Source organism: Cygnus olor, chromosome 6 (genome assembly GCF_009769625.2).
Source record: "Cygnus olor isolate bCygOlo1 chromosome 6, bCygOlo1.pri.v2, whole genome shotgun sequence".
Classification (NCBI taxonomy): Eukaryota; Metazoa; Chordata; class Aves; order Anseriformes; family Anatidae; genus Cygnus; species Cygnus olor.
Window position 1 is genome coordinate 10,657,854 of NC_049174.1, and position 15,004 is coordinate 10,672,857.

A 15,004-nucleotide genomic window follows, 5' to 3' on the forward strand; every position below is an offset into this window, starting at 1 on the left:
AAGAATCAGCCTTATCTGTAAGACTATACAGAATTGTATCCCAGGACAGAGGAAGGAAGGGCTGGATAACCTAGGCCTGGAGAATGTGCCTGGAAAGAATAGGTGAGGAACTCGTGGTATGCATGTCTTCAGATGTGTACATGACTTAATTTAGTATGCACAGCTAAGTTGGAACAACAAGATAAGAAACAATGAGATGGTCTGAGCATGCACAAGAACTGGGTTCAAGCAGCGAACACAGTGAGGAAGACTACCGACGATCACCAGAGACCCCTGGAAGACCATCAGTGGAAACAAATGTGCATGCATCAGGAACATCTACATATTTTAACAAACTATGGGAAATAGTATGCATATGTTAATTATTGCTCAGAAATCTAATGAATATATATGTTTTAATTAGAATCATTAGGGTTGGAAAAGACCTCCAAGATCATCTGATCCAACCATCGCCCTACTACCAATGTCATCCACTAGACCATGTCCCTAAACACCGCGTCCAAACAATTGTCCAGGCTATAGGGGTTGTATACAAATGGAATGGGTTGCCCAGGGAAGTGGTGGAGTCACCGCCCTTGGGAGTATTTAGGGAAAGGTTGGACGTGGTGCTTAGGGACGTGGATTAGTGGATGACATTGGTAGTAGGGCGATAGTTGGACCAGATGATCTTGGAGGTCTTTTCCAACCCTGATGATTCTATGATTCTGTGCGGAGCCAGGAGCTGGACTCGATGATCCCTGTGGGTCCCTTCCAACTTGGGCTATTCTACAATTCTAATTCGGCATGCACACTAGGTGCAGCGATCCTTTGTGCATCTGGCGCCACAAATAAAGAATGCCTGCTTTCTAAAAGTCCAAATTGGGTCTTAGAGAGTTTCTTTGACTGACTTTTACGGGTTGCCTAGGGAGACGGTGGAGTCACGACCCCTGGGGGTGTTTAAGGAGAGGCAGGACGTGGTGCTTAGGGACGTGTTTAGGTGGCAGGGGACGGGAGGACCAGAAGATCCCGGAGGTTTTTCCAACACAAACAATCCTGGGATCCTGGGATTCTAAGATGGCCGCGGGGCCGGTTGCTAGGGCCGCGCCGTGCCTAGCAACACCGCGCCTGCGCACCGAGGCGCTCGGCACCGCGGGGCAGGCCGGGACGGCCGGTGGCGGGCGGCGGGGCGGCGGCGGCGGCGGCGGGGGGCGGCCATGAACGAGGCGGTGCTGCGGCAGACGCGGGAGGCCCTGGGCCGGGTGATCCGGCGGCCGCCGCTCACCGACCGGCTGCTGAGCAGGCCGCCCTTCCGCTACCTGCACGACGTCATCACCGAGGTGCGCCGCCGTCGCTAGGCAACGGGGCCGGGCCGGCAGCGCGCCCCCTGCGGGCGGGGAGGGGGGGGGGATTTGGGGGTTGTTTGGGGGATTTTTGGATGGTTTAATTAATACGTGTCGGTTCCACGAGCTTTTAAAATATGTCTGCCGGTTCCACGAGTTTCTGGTTCCATACGTGGCTGGGCACAAGTTGCTCAGTGGGGGGTCAGCAGTTTTTTTGTTTATTTTTAATATATACGTATCTATTTGCTAAGTTTCTGGTTCTATATGTCGCTGTGCACGAAGAGGTCAGTGAGGGAATAGTAGTCTTTTTAAATTTAATTTAATATATATCAGTTCCCTAAGCTTCTGGTTCTGTATGTGGCTGTGCGCAAAGAGGTCAGTGACAGGGATTGTAGGTTTTTAAATTATTTTAACATATATGCATATTGGCTCCCTGAGCTTCTGCTTCCATATGTAGCTGTGCACGAAGAGGACAGTGGGGGGATAGTAGGTTTTTTATTTATTTTTAATATATATCTGTCAGTTCCCCGAGCTTCTGGTTCCATACGTGGCTGTGCATGAAGAGGTCACTGGGGGGATAGTAGGTTTGTATTTATTTTAATATTTATGTGTATTGATTCCCTGAGATTCTGGGTCTATATTCAGCTGTGCACCAAGAGGTCAGTGGGGAGCCAGTACGTTTTTAATTTTTTTAAAAATATATGTGTATCAATTCCTTGAGCTTCTGGTTCCACACGTGGCTGTGCACGAAGAGGTCAGTGGTAACAGCAGTAAGCTGCCTTTGAAATGCGTGAGCTCTCGTTAACACTGCAGGTGTCCCATGTTCCCCGACCGCCAAGGTTAAAGGTGGAATTAAACAGGAGGGAGGCTGGAGCCGTAAGCAAGGATTATGTCTCCCTGGTGCACAGACACGAGCGGCCCTGATCCTGCTGCAGGCACAGCCCCAAATGCTGTACTGCCTATGGAAGTGAAGCAGGCCATTACGCCTGCTGCTGCCACCCAAGTATTATCCCACAGAAACCTTTGAGTGCTCCTAACTTGTGCCTTTTCTTCTGTTTTCCAGGTGATCAGAGTGACAGGTTTTATGAAAGGACTTTACACGGATTTTGAATTGAAATCAGATAATGTCAAGGTGGGTATGAAACTTCCCTGTTTACCCAGCTTCAACATGAACACTCTTAGAAACTTTCCACAAGGCTCTTCTGGTCTTTTTTGTGTTCAGCTTCTGCTGCCTGCCTTTAGTTTAACGTTGTGAAGAAGTATGAAAAGGTTATTTGCAGCCTGTTGGTTAGATTATGCAATGTGTAGGGTGAACACCTATAGATTACATTTATAGGTATAGCTCAGGGGGTGGACACAAACAAGCTGTCATGTTTAAAGAACTATTTCTGTACACATCTCAAAACAGAGAGATCTAACCGATGACTAAACATAGGTTTCCAAATGTCTGCTGTATTGCAGATAATGATAATCACTATGTAGCGAACTCGCCTTGAAGCAGTTAGGCACTGATAGTAAATCTCAAACACTGGAAATCCGCACACAGCTTTTTCCTGAGTCTGGAGGTCTATCGATAGAATGCATGTTTTTAAATTTCTTGCTTTTTAAAAAAATGTGTGTATATACAGGCATATCTGTGTGTGCTGTATACACATACATTAAATATTATTGCATTATAATACAATTATAATAAGACATTCATCTATTATAGGCACTCTACAGTAGCTTTACCGCTGTCTGTGAATGGCCAATTACTGAAAGAGGAAGTTAATGCTGTTACTGAGAAATGCTTTTCTTAAGTGCACAGATGACTTCAGGCTGTGTTTGCTCTCCCAGTGTCTGCCTCTTTGTGGAGCCAGGGCTGCTGACTTCCCCACCAACCAACTTGATTCAAAACTTGTGTCACTTGCGCATGGCACACAATCCCTGTTGTGTGTTGCTAGTTAAACAGCTACATCCTTTGGTGATTGTTTAACATAGCCACTAAAGTGTTGGCTTGCCATCCCCGCAGCCAGTTGCATGGATGGTTTATGCGCTGCTCACAGCTAATTATTGGCCTGATAGGTATGTTTATTTCTGTGACGGGTCCTGTCGTTGTAGGGATAACTAAAATTAAATTAATTACACAATTGATTGGATTTGTTCATACTTTCCCTGTTGAAGCTTGACAGTAGGGTCAGTGGAGGTGAACAGCTAAGCACATGCTGTCTCTTGTTTGCAGAGCGCTGTGCATTTTTTTCTTTTGTGGATTGAAAAAACATTTCCTAGCAGCTCTGAAGCGGGTCTTTGTATGTAGATACAAATATCTACATACTGTGATATCTGTGAAGTTGCACCAACCTCCTGAGTAGCTCTTTTAGAGTTTTTTCCTGCAGTCCGTAAGATCATGTTTTCAAGGGTTCAGGAAAAGGAGATTAAAATGCTGAGGAAAATGTCTCTAGCTTGTGTACCTCTTTTCAAAGCACAAGTTGGGAGAAAGACTTGTCTGTCACAGGATGCTTCCTTACTGTGGTTTCTGTTAGAGTTTTATAAAATCAGGAGAGTTAGCATTTTGTGGTAGGAGGGGAGGAATCTTTCTGTGGAGACCAGAGCTACCTGCAGATGGCTGGAGGCTGAGAGCAGCAGCTGGAGTACGCGTTGTGATCACTGTATACGTGAGGGTGATCTGCTTTATATATCTCTGGGGAACGATGCTCGTCTGGTGTGATGATCTGGCAATGGGCACACGGACCTGGGATGGACGGGGTGCTTTCTGCAAGAAAGGAAAGGTTTGTGCTCGCTGTGAAATAGCCCTCCTAGTGCCGTAGTCCAGTCTGCTTGCTGTGGGCTGGGAAGAATTGACGGCTGCTCTTTGGAGGCTGGTTGTGCTGTGCAGTTAAAGATCTCAAGAAGCACAAGCTGAAACTACCAAAGCCCAAAGCCATGGCAGTGTCCTGGTCAGCCTCTGTGGCTGTTGGGACTGGCTCTTGGTCTTGAAATCCCCTTATGAGCTACATGGTGTCATGCACGCATTTATGCGTGCAGCAACCATTTTGGGTTGGGTTTTGACTCGCCTCTTCCACATGGCACACCAGTGGGATCTTTAAAGTACCCACCGTTTCTTCTACGGTACCTTTTTTTGTCTCCACTGTTGGAATAATACATACTGCTTAGATAGCTGGTACCTCCTTCTGTGTAGAAAGAGGTGGGAGGCAGGCTGGAAGCGTCTGATGAGCCAAAGCATGCTGCAGAGCATGCAGCTGGACCTCACTGAGTTGTACTTTGGTTCAGGGGTGTGTTTCAGGGGAATTTAAGTGTAAGGGAATGGACGCATGAGGTTTCCTGAATGGCTGGGACTTTTCTGAAACAAATTCACCTCTTCCTACCAATGGCATTGGGCAGTATTGCTACCTTCGTGGCCATCAGAAAGGTTTGTGTCATTGGGTCTAGCAAAGCGTTCTCTTATAAATGGAAAGACTGAGTGTCAGGCTCTGTTAGCCTTTCCCATCAGCTTTATATTTTATTTCTCTCTCTCTCTCTCTCTCTCTCGATATATATATATATATATATATATGTATATGTATATATATATGTATATGAAAAGTCTTAGCACATGGAATAGTAGAGATGCCTTTGATTAATAGAAAATATTTTTTTGTGGTTTTAAAGCTCTCAGCACTGTTTCAGACGTTTGTTTCTATTCTGGTAGAACTTTATTTACTGATCCAGGTGGGATCTGTTGGTTTCTCACTGGCTTCATAAAGATTTCTTGTTCAGACAGAAAACACTGATAATGTGACTGCTGAAAAAGACAAGGATATAGGAGGGACTTCTGGATCACTTTTATTTGAAAATGTTGGGTTTAGAATGGTATCCTGCTTCCTTCCCTGAATTAACAGATTGCATATGTCCTTGAAAGGGTGGGCAACTATTTTAATCAAAGGAGGGTGCAGCATTTCCTTCCTTTTCTTTCCTTGTTTTTCAATGCAGGGATCACTGGTGAGGGTGAAGCGGCCCTGATGTTGGTGGAGACATCTGAAAATCCTAGCTATGTGGCAGTTGTTTGTTTTAATCTGTTTGGAAGAGTTGGAGACGGGAAGTACCCTGGCTCTGGAGACCGTCTTCCCACGCGTTTAGTTATCATTCACATGCTTGCAGCACAACCCAGGTCTTGTTTATGGAGCAGCTCTGGGACTTGGGATATCGCACGGATAGCCGTATAAAGCTCCGGTGCCACAGGAGTAGATAATGCTGCCAGATGGCCTTTAAAGGGTATTGGCCTTGCTCAGCTGAGGAATTACTGGCTTCTGGTGCTTTCCTTTATTTTGGTATGTTTGTCAAATTAAGTCCAGATCGTTCTGGATCTGTGCACCTGAGATGCCCAGACAGTAAAGAAGTGCAGTGCAAAATCAGGTGTTTTCTTGGGTAGTTAAAACTGCTCGCTTTGCTGAAGTAAGTGAAATGTCAGTGGTCAGCTTTTTGGTTATTGGCTTAAATGTTGTAGTTGCTACTCTTCTGAACTAATACCTGTTAAAACACACATATAGAACCCTTCTCATGTGGGTTTACTTTTTAACAGGCTAGTAAGGTATCTTTATCTCCACTCAAGAAAGTAAAGGATAAGTAAGTAGACTTCTGTGATGGGACTGGTAAAATTCCTTGAATTTTACTCTGCTTTATTAATTAATCCATGCCCCCTCCCCAATATTCTGCAGCTGCAGAGACTTCACACCATCATTTCGTTCTCTGTGCTGTGAAGCATCCGATAACATTTTAGTTGGGGGGTGTTGTTTTGCTTTTATTTTTCTTAATGTTTTTCCATAATCACCAAGGGTCATCGCTTTTGCTAAAGGGTACATGGAGAAAGTTGATTGTAAGTGTAATTGTAAAACTAAAACACATCTGGTAATTGTGGAGATAAAATACGTGCCTGTATCTCTTGGCCACCATCCTTTGTATGTTTTCTTTACTCAAGGTTAAGTCTGGTTTGTAAAGTACATGTATAAGCATGTAAGCCTTTCAGTTTGGACTCACATGTCCCATAAAATTGGGACTCCTGTGTCGAAAAATGGGCAACATGGTTGTCTTTCTGAGCAATAATTGCTGTAACAATCCTGTTGTAACTCTAGTGTTTCTTTTGGTAATGCTTGCATCATTTCTTATACAAAATTGTATGTTCTGCAACGTCTTTATTCTCTTGAAAACAGAGTGTCAGAAAGTGTACTGCAGCTGAATGATAAATATACTTAAAAGAAAATAGTAATAAGAATAATAATAAAAACAATATGAAAACCACCCACACAAACCACAAAATTCTACTTTTAATTTGGTCATTGAAGTTCAATATTCATCCTTGCTCAAAGCTTTTACTTCTTATTCAGAAATAAGTGGCTAACTAAAGCAGGGTAGCCCACTTCCCTGACCTTCCAAACCACATGCCCAAATCCCCACGTGCCTGAGATTCTCCAAATTCACAATTCACCTTGGAGAGTCTAAAAAAAGCACAGAGATTTAGGCACAAATGCATCCCTTGTTCCAGGTTTGGAAACTGCTCTGCTAAGAGGCCCCTCTGCTTCGGGGCAGCTCTAAGCTGGGCTCCCAGCCCTCACGGGGCGACCCGGAGGTGCGGCCAGGGTGGCTGGTGATGCTTCATTCCCAGGGAGCTCAGCCATGCTTTGGCTCCTGGCATCCGTGGCAAAGCTTCCTCGTGAGCCACAGTTCAGCTGCTCCTGTTGTACAGACACTTTCTGCACCTCCAGTCGGAGCTTTCCTAACCTTTAGGTGGTGTATGGAATTATTTTAGAGTCTCAATATTATTTTTTAATTGTTGTTTTCCTAGGATAAAGATGCCAAAATCAGCTTCCTTCAGAAGGCAATTGATGCTGTTGTAATGGTAACAGGAGAGCCACTGGCAGTAAAACCAGCACGTGTTGTGGCTGGACATGAACCTGAAAAAACAAATGAATTTCTTCAAGCGATTGGGAAGTGTTGCTTAAATAAGGTATGACATCACTATATGTATTTTATATACATAGTTACGTATTTATTTATTTTACATATTATCAGAGCTTATTTGTGACAGACATTGACACTCATTGCTATTTTTAATTACACAAGATATACTGTGTTGAGTCACCACTTATAATAATAATTAATAATAATATTAACAGAAATATAGTATGTGATCCTTAGCGGAGTTTGAGCCAGGTCCCCACACAAATACATTCTGGATATCTTAGCTGAAAACCCTTGAAGTTATGAATGTGAACAAATTGTGTATATTTAACAGTGAAGTCCTATAATATGTACAAGCTGTATGGAGATTTTATTTGAATAATCTTTGTCTATTAATTTAAATTTATATTATTTTCTTTTAGTTAGCTGAGTGTTCTATACAGGCTTCTTCCATATAGATTGCTTGAGATCGGGAAGGAGGAAGTTGATGAACATGTGCACTAAGATGGGACAAGTTAGAGAATGTTCTTGATGGCACAGCCTCCTAGCATGGTGTGATGAGGTTTAATATCCAAAGGATATCGTCTACCCACTTGAGCAAAGTTAACTAGCCCCTTGGCTTTATAGTGAAACATAAGCTTGATGTACATTGTGGAAAAGATTTGCTTCGGGCTCTAGCTTGATACTTTCGGTGATGAGCTGACTGTGCTGCTTGGAGTTAGGTAGTTCAGGCAAGTGTTGTTAATGTGCAGATGTTAATGTCCAAATGTGAAAACCCACAAAAATCCATAGTATTATATTTACAAATCAGGAGTCAACCCTCAGGGCAAAATCGGTTTTAGTGATCTGAAAGCAAATCCTGTTTCAGGAAGAATTCCTCAGAAATGTGATGGGGTGTGTGTGTGTGTTTTTTAATTTATTTATTTTTCTTTAAGAACAGTCAAACTTCTTGTCTAAGAAGTTTCTAAGTAGACATGAAAACTTATATTTAACTTAACTGTTTAAAGAATTGCTTGTCTTCTTAAAAACTTCACCAAATGCAAAAGATTTTTAAAAGCAGTGACTGCAGCTTACGGAAAGTCATTTTTAATGTAGTTTTCCTTGTTAATGACTGTTGCTGAGCAAGTGTTAGATGTCACTGAAGTGGCCTGAGAATGGATTCAAATACATAACAATGCAATTTTAAGAATGTTTAACTGATGGCAGCCATGGAATAAGGTTTTGACAGCAATTTACCTTATTGTTTTGAAAAACGTATAAGGTGTTGCAATGAGAATTGCTAATTCTGCTAACATGCATAAAAAGCACAATGTATTTATATAGTCCTGGTACGTGTGGTCAAATTGTTATGAGAATTACAAAGAGGTGTTTAACTTAAAGGACCATTATTACGCCTGTGAAAGAATGTTTTTGGAAGAGCAGAAATACAAGCTTTATTTCAAAAGGAAAAAAAAGTCATGTTGACTACAGAGTTAGGAAGAAGGGAGATAATAACAAAATAACCTAGTCATTTCAGGGAATTTTTCTGTTTCTTGCAGCTCTCCAGTGATGCTGCTGTAAAAAGGATCTTAGCTGGGGAAAGAGCTGATGTTCAAGGGAAACCTCCGTCTTCTAAATCTCGAGATAAAGAAAGCAGAGAGCCCAAAACAGAAGAACAAAAACCCCATAGGGATAAAGAAGTAGGCATTTACAACTTTCGGGTACGCTGGCTACCATTATTTTTTAAAATTTCTTTTAGCGTACATTTTATCTGTAAAAAGTAACTGTGTTATAAACTTCCGTGTATTGAAACTAAATAATAGTTTTTACTTTCTTTTAGGGAAAAGGAGATACTGAAATTAAAGACAGAAGCTCAAGCAGAGACAGAAAACCCAAAGGAGATTCCAAAGAAAGTGAAGAAAGAGAAAAGGAAAGTGATAAACAGAAAGAAAATGAAGACAGGCACAAAAACGCTGAAAGGGACACCTTTAAGGGAGAGGAAAAACAAGAAAGGGAAAGAAGCAGAACAACCAAACAAGGAAGAGAAACAGAAAAAAACAAAAGGAAAGGAGACATAGAACGAGAAGATGATGCTGAACATGATAAAGGACAGGAAAGGGAGAAAAAAAGTGAAGGAGGAAGAGAAACAGACAGATTGAAAGGAAGAGACAAAGACAAGGCTAGGGACAGAGAACGAGAGAAAGATAGAGAAAGGGGAAAAGGTCGGGACAGGGATAGGCAGAGAGACAGAGGAAAAGATGGGGAGCATGTAAAAGAACATGGAAAGGATAAAGCAGAGAAAAAGGTAATCGAAATTTTATTTCAGAGAAAAATAACTTCTGGCGTGCTGTGGTAAGGACTGAATATTTTTCTGAAATGGTCTTGTGTCTTGTCTTGTATGTTCACTTAACGATTAAGTACTTTCTTTAACAGCAATTACTCTCATGAATTGAAAGGGTTTTTTTGGTATGGATTTGATCTTGTAAGAATGTGGCTGAGGCTGTGTGTGGACCGTCCTGTCTCTGAGCCTTTGGACTCGTCTGACTGTGCTTCCTGAACATCTAACAAGCAGTTTATTTTCTGATCTGTGCATGTTTGAATTCTCCTCACCACATTCGATTCTGTTTGGCAGAGGGGGGTGGCAGCAACGATTGGAACTGTGTACTTGCATCCTCACATGTCTTCCCAATAATGCATGCTGTTGTTGCAGCCATAGCTAGCTTTTGGGATATGGGTTGAAGAGAGTTTATTTGAGCCATACTGGTCATTAGTCTGTCTCTTGAGCCTACTTCTTCTGTAGCAGAACCCATAGGATGGAGTCATGTGTCTGCATTTTTTTCTTTTTTTGCTTTCTAGTCTAAGCTGCTTGCTTCCAACTTCATTTTTTTTTTCTTGAAAGAATTGTTGGGAAGCCCATTTGGGTCAAATCATTTCCTTTTAGCAAGGGTGCTCTATTTGTGGTAGACTGTGCATCTGCCACTACAACTTGCTTCAGGTCTCAGTGTAAAGTCCTAAAGTGCCTTAAAAGCCATCTCTTCATTGTCTTTAATATTTAAGTCTTCATCTAAACATTTGTTGTTTGCCTTTGCTCTTCTTTTGTTTGCTGGTTCAAGGTAGAAATTCAGGATTAATGGATATCAATGACGCTGCTGTTAGGAGGTAGCTTAATTTATGTTGCGATTGAGAAAGCACTTCTGGCATTACCTGTTTGCTGGCTTTGAGGCTTCTTGGTATTACTCAAAAATAGTGTTTAATTTTACTCCGTTAGGCTTCCAAGAGAGCCAGGCAAGGTAAAGAGAGTAGGTAGAAGGATGAGTACACAGCAGAACTGAGCACATTACAATGTTATTCTTATATCCCCTTTCACGTAATTCAGGTAAGTAGCTTGCTCCTCAGCACATGGAATCTAAAGCAATTACTTGTTGTTAGTCCACAGATTCTGAGGAATCCAAGCTTAGAAAATTGCAGAGGCCAACTAAAGACAGCAAGTGCCAGCCAGATAATGAGGTTAGTAGTATAGAAGATCTGGGAAGGTGATTATAGAGGGTGTTACATTTTAGAATGGCTTGGGATGGCTTCATTACGTGGCTTGGCACGTAATGAAAGTCAGATTGAAAGATACGCAGATGCTGAGTTTTTGGGCTCTAAAACAGGTGCTTGTCTGATTCTTGCTTGTTTTAAAATTTCTCATAGCTTGGACAAAAAAACCTAATCAGTTTATTTTCATTTCCAGATTTTTAGTTCTAGTTATTGATACGTTGAGTACTTCAGAAAAATGTTTATCTGTTCAAAGTTTTCTCCCTATTCCTCTGAATCTTCCCTGCAATGCTGTCGTGTATTTGCATGTTTGTTTATGGTACTTTTGTGGTTTAGGCCAGCAGGCAGCCCAGCACCACACAGCTGCTCGCTCGCTCCCCCCGCAGCAGGGTGGGGGAGAGAACTGAGAAAGGTAAAAGTGCGAGAACTATTGTGTTGAGATAAAGACAGCTTAATAAGAGAGAAAGAGGAGGAAAAAAATAAAAAGGAAGAAAAGAAAAATCTAAGTGACGCAAAACACGCTCACTCACCACCAGCTGATCGATGTCCAGCCAGTCCCTGAGCAATGCCAGTCCCCCAGCCCTGGCCAGGCCCCCAGTCCTGTGGCTACAGGGTGTCCCTGTGGCAGCCTGGGCCAACTGTCCTGGCTGTGTCCCCTCCCAGCCCCCTGTGCACCCCCAGCCCCTCGCTGTGGGGGCAGCACAAGGAGCAGAGCAGGCCCTGGCTCTGTGCAAGCGCTGCTCTGCAGCAACTGAACCAGCCGGGTGCTGTCAGCATTATTCTCATCCTAAATCCAAAACACAGCACCACACCAGCTACTATGAAGAAGATGAATACCTGTCCCAAAACCAGGAGAGGGACTTTAATAGAAGTTGCTGTGCTGGAAAGAAAATGAATCCAGTGTTGCGTTGAGCCTGTGTTTTGCAGCTGGATGATGGTAGGGCAGAATAGGAATTCACAGACTGCCTCTGAACAGTAGCTGTTGCTTGTGATACCATTGTCTGCATCTGCTGCTTCTTGATGACCTGAGGCAATTCGGGGAATTATGAAGCCATCTGGCTAAATGTTTAAAGAGTGAGCCTTCAATAAATTAACCTAAAGTAGTTCAGGCTAGGAAGAAATCGGCAGGATCCCAAGTCTAGCAGGAGTCTCTGTTGGGAGTCTGTGGGCCACTGACATCATTGTGTCTTCTGCATGAGATGACAAATTTATAGCCATTCTTTGACTGAAATCCAACCAAACTTTTTAAATTATTGGCACTTGGAGGGAGAGCTTATAAAATAGTTTTTAGCCTGAAGCAAATATTCATGGCCAAGTTAAACTTCCTGCAAATTGGGTCTCTAATGGAAATTCTGAGCCTCATCCCAAACTATCGTAGTGCTCTTGGGCACCACTATAATACGCTAGGGCAGTAAAGTTTCATTTCCCGTCTTAAGTGCTTTTGGGAGTGATTCCAAGGCATGTTGGTTTACTACCTTAAATCTAGATGACATGCTTTTCCTTTACTTGCTTGCGTAACAGTAGACAGTGCTTAGCTTTTGGGTGATGAAAACATACACTTTAGACTAGTGCATGACAAATGGTCACCTAGTTAAGACTGGAAGAGGGGAACGAAATGAAAATGTTTCCAATGAATCTTTAAAGCTGGAGAGCTGGGATAGCTGTGCAAAGTGAGTGAATCATTTCCAGCATGAAATAATTGGGAAGTGCATCTTAATGGACTGGGGCTGATCTTCCTTTCCTCGCGGTAGTTTCACAGCAGGATAATGCCTTTATTTCCAGGGATTTACTGTAATACTATTTAAGTCATGTGGCAGCAAAATAAATATATTAAAAAGAAAGGAAACAATTTATGTGTTTATGCACTTGAAGAGTATTTAATTGTATTATTTGCTAGTGTCTGCTGCGTAATTAATAAATCTTTAGCATCCATCTTCTTGTAATTATCATACACAGCAAGTGAAACAATTTGAAACAGCCCCTTTCAAGCAGTGTCTGATATGCCAGCGCCTAACATGATGCCTGCTCTCTTCTGCCCTAGAGACTGACCTCTTCTTCTCTGAATTGCTCCTGTTGTGTTTGGTTATGTACCCCTGGCTTCTAGTCCTGCTTTCTGTCCTTGTACTCCTAGCCACAGCTTCTCTTTCTTTCCAAACCTAGTCTTCCTTGGCTTTATGTTGCACTGTGCCATTCATCTTCCACTTGATTTTGTCTTGTTTTCACTATTTTTAAAACAGGTCCTTCCTTCAGACATGCTGCCTGTTTCACAGCATAAGGATGTGGAAACAATGTGGAAATGGGAGCTTTTATTTAATTTGAGATGTCCATGGAATTTCAGGCTAAATGGATTCTATGCTGCATTTACTTTAGAGAACAAGTTAATTTTGATTTTCTTTTTTTTTTTATATTGTACACATACTGCAAAGTTTAATTCCTGCCTTTGCTCCTTTGAGATTAGGAGTCTAGATAAGAGTCTATCTTTACTCATTGAAGTTTTCATTTTTTCTTGCTGATAGTTATCTAAAGCCAGCCTTAAAATGCGATTTAAATTTCACAGGTTGAATTTTTTTTTTTAAATGTATTTTCCTTGTACTGAAGAAAATGTATGTTACCCGGCATGTAATAGTCATCGTGTGGGTATCCATGATTTTCTGGAACTAAAAGAAAGCAACTATAAGTAGGAATTAAGAAGAAACATTTGGCTAACACATGGCAAATGGAAGGAGACTCCTTTCTGCTTGAAGGCTAGCTGTTGCATACCACACTGTGACCAGTGCTAGCTAAGCTCTATTCTGTGAACTCTCAGTCCAGGTAGAGGTCTTGTTTAAAATGGACACTTAGAAGCTCAGTCAGTCATGCTACAAAATAACGAAGATAACTTTGTCTTTTAACAAGAGGTGATTCAAGCTGTAGACCTTAGGAGCGTATGGTGCTGTTTATCTGAAAAGTGGCTGCTGAATAGGTATGTCATTTTACCCCTAAGGCAAAACATGCTGGAAAAGTCTCTTCCATTTTACAGATGGCTGCTGAAACTTTTGGCTAAAGCTTTTTGTAATATCCTGTCACTTTTGGCCACTTCTATAATAACTTTTATTTTTGCTGTTCAAACTGTATTGCTCTGGAACTGGTCATTTGAATCAGCCTCTAAGTCTCGTCTAATGAACTTCTATTTCTGTTGGAACTCATCTAGAATGTGTAATGAAACAACCACTGAATGAAAAAAGACATAACTGCCCCAGAAGCAGCAGAGAGAAAGGTTCCATGGAAATCTCCTGGTCGTGGCTCAGCTATGTTTGTTCCAGCGCTGTGAACTGGAACTCTTTTTGGTGTCAGTTATTCATAATTGGCTCCCATAGTAGAAATCCAACATTAAAATTTACATTCTAAGAAACAAATTTTTTCTAATGGCTCTTTTTGCATTTGAGAGGTTTTAATTAGTAGAAGCTAATGACAATATAACATCATCTTGTGAGCCCCTATTTCAGGAAAAGATAATTGATCAATATTTTCCTAGTTTTATCACCACTGGAGTAAAAAGAAGCCTAGCAAATATAGATCTTCCATGTTGCTATTGCACACTAACGAATTCTGCCTATTAATAATTATGTCTGTTTTAGAAATAAAGACAGGAAATATAGGCAGTTTGAGGGAAAGAGCAATGAAAGTCTTGGATGGATATGTAGCTTGCATTAAAAGCTTTAGAAATAAGCTGTGTTTATGTGCTGAGGAATAGTCTGTTGCACAAAAATAAAAAGTGTGTTTGTATGTGTATATATAGTTTTATTTATGTAAAAGATCTGTCTTTCTATGTGTATGTTACTTAGAGTACACATGCAAATATGCCTCCTGGCACCATGGATCTAATCAGAAGGAAAGTCATTCAAAACAGAGGTGATTGAAAAAGATCCCTCTGCACAGATGTAATTCTTATATATTGTTAGTGAACTATCAGTGGCTCTGATGAATTACAGGGAGCAATTTACAGTGGCTGGTTTATGTAATGAGCTGTCCTCCTCCTTTGCTTGGGTGACAGTTGTTTCCTCCCATTGACCGTAGATGCACGTAGTTTCTTTCCATGGCTGGAGAGGTATGTAAGCATGTTCAGAATTAGTTAGGAGGGCAGAAACCCTTGTGGGTTCACCCACAAGGCAAACTGCATGGTAGTAATACAGGAAAAAAAATGTTGCCTTATTAAGCTAAGCTGCCTATTAGTTTTGGTGTCCCAGCTGCTATCT

The 15,004-nt window shown here is 41.7% G+C and overlaps 1 protein-coding gene across 5 annotated transcripts in view; it reads left to right on the forward strand.

The window, feature by feature from the left end:
• The first annotated feature begins 1,153 nt into the window (after positions 1–1,153).
• Positions 1,154–15,004, forward strand: part of TRAF3IP1 (TRAF3 interacting protein 1) — a 45,609-nt gene continuing 31,758 nt past the window's right edge. The window contains exons 1-6 of one of the 5 annotated variants that reach the window (XM_040561146.1): positions 1,154–1,316; positions 2,383–2,451; positions 7,138–7,299; positions 8,792–8,932; positions 9,073–9,537; positions 10,662–10,739. In XM_040561146.1, the coding sequence (XP_040417080.1) occupies positions 1,194–1,316; positions 2,383–2,451; positions 7,138–7,299; positions 8,792–8,932; positions 9,073–9,537; positions 10,662–10,739 (1,038 nt within the window). In that variant the 5' untranslated portion in view covers positions 1,154–1,193. Of the gene's footprint in view, positions 1,317–1,390; positions 1,604–2,382; positions 2,452–7,137; positions 7,300–8,791; positions 8,933–9,072; positions 9,538–10,661; positions 10,740–15,004 lie in introns of those variants that run through there. The other 4 variants (XR_005820951.1, XM_040561145.1, XM_040561148.1 and 1 more) reach the window with 4 other exon arrangements.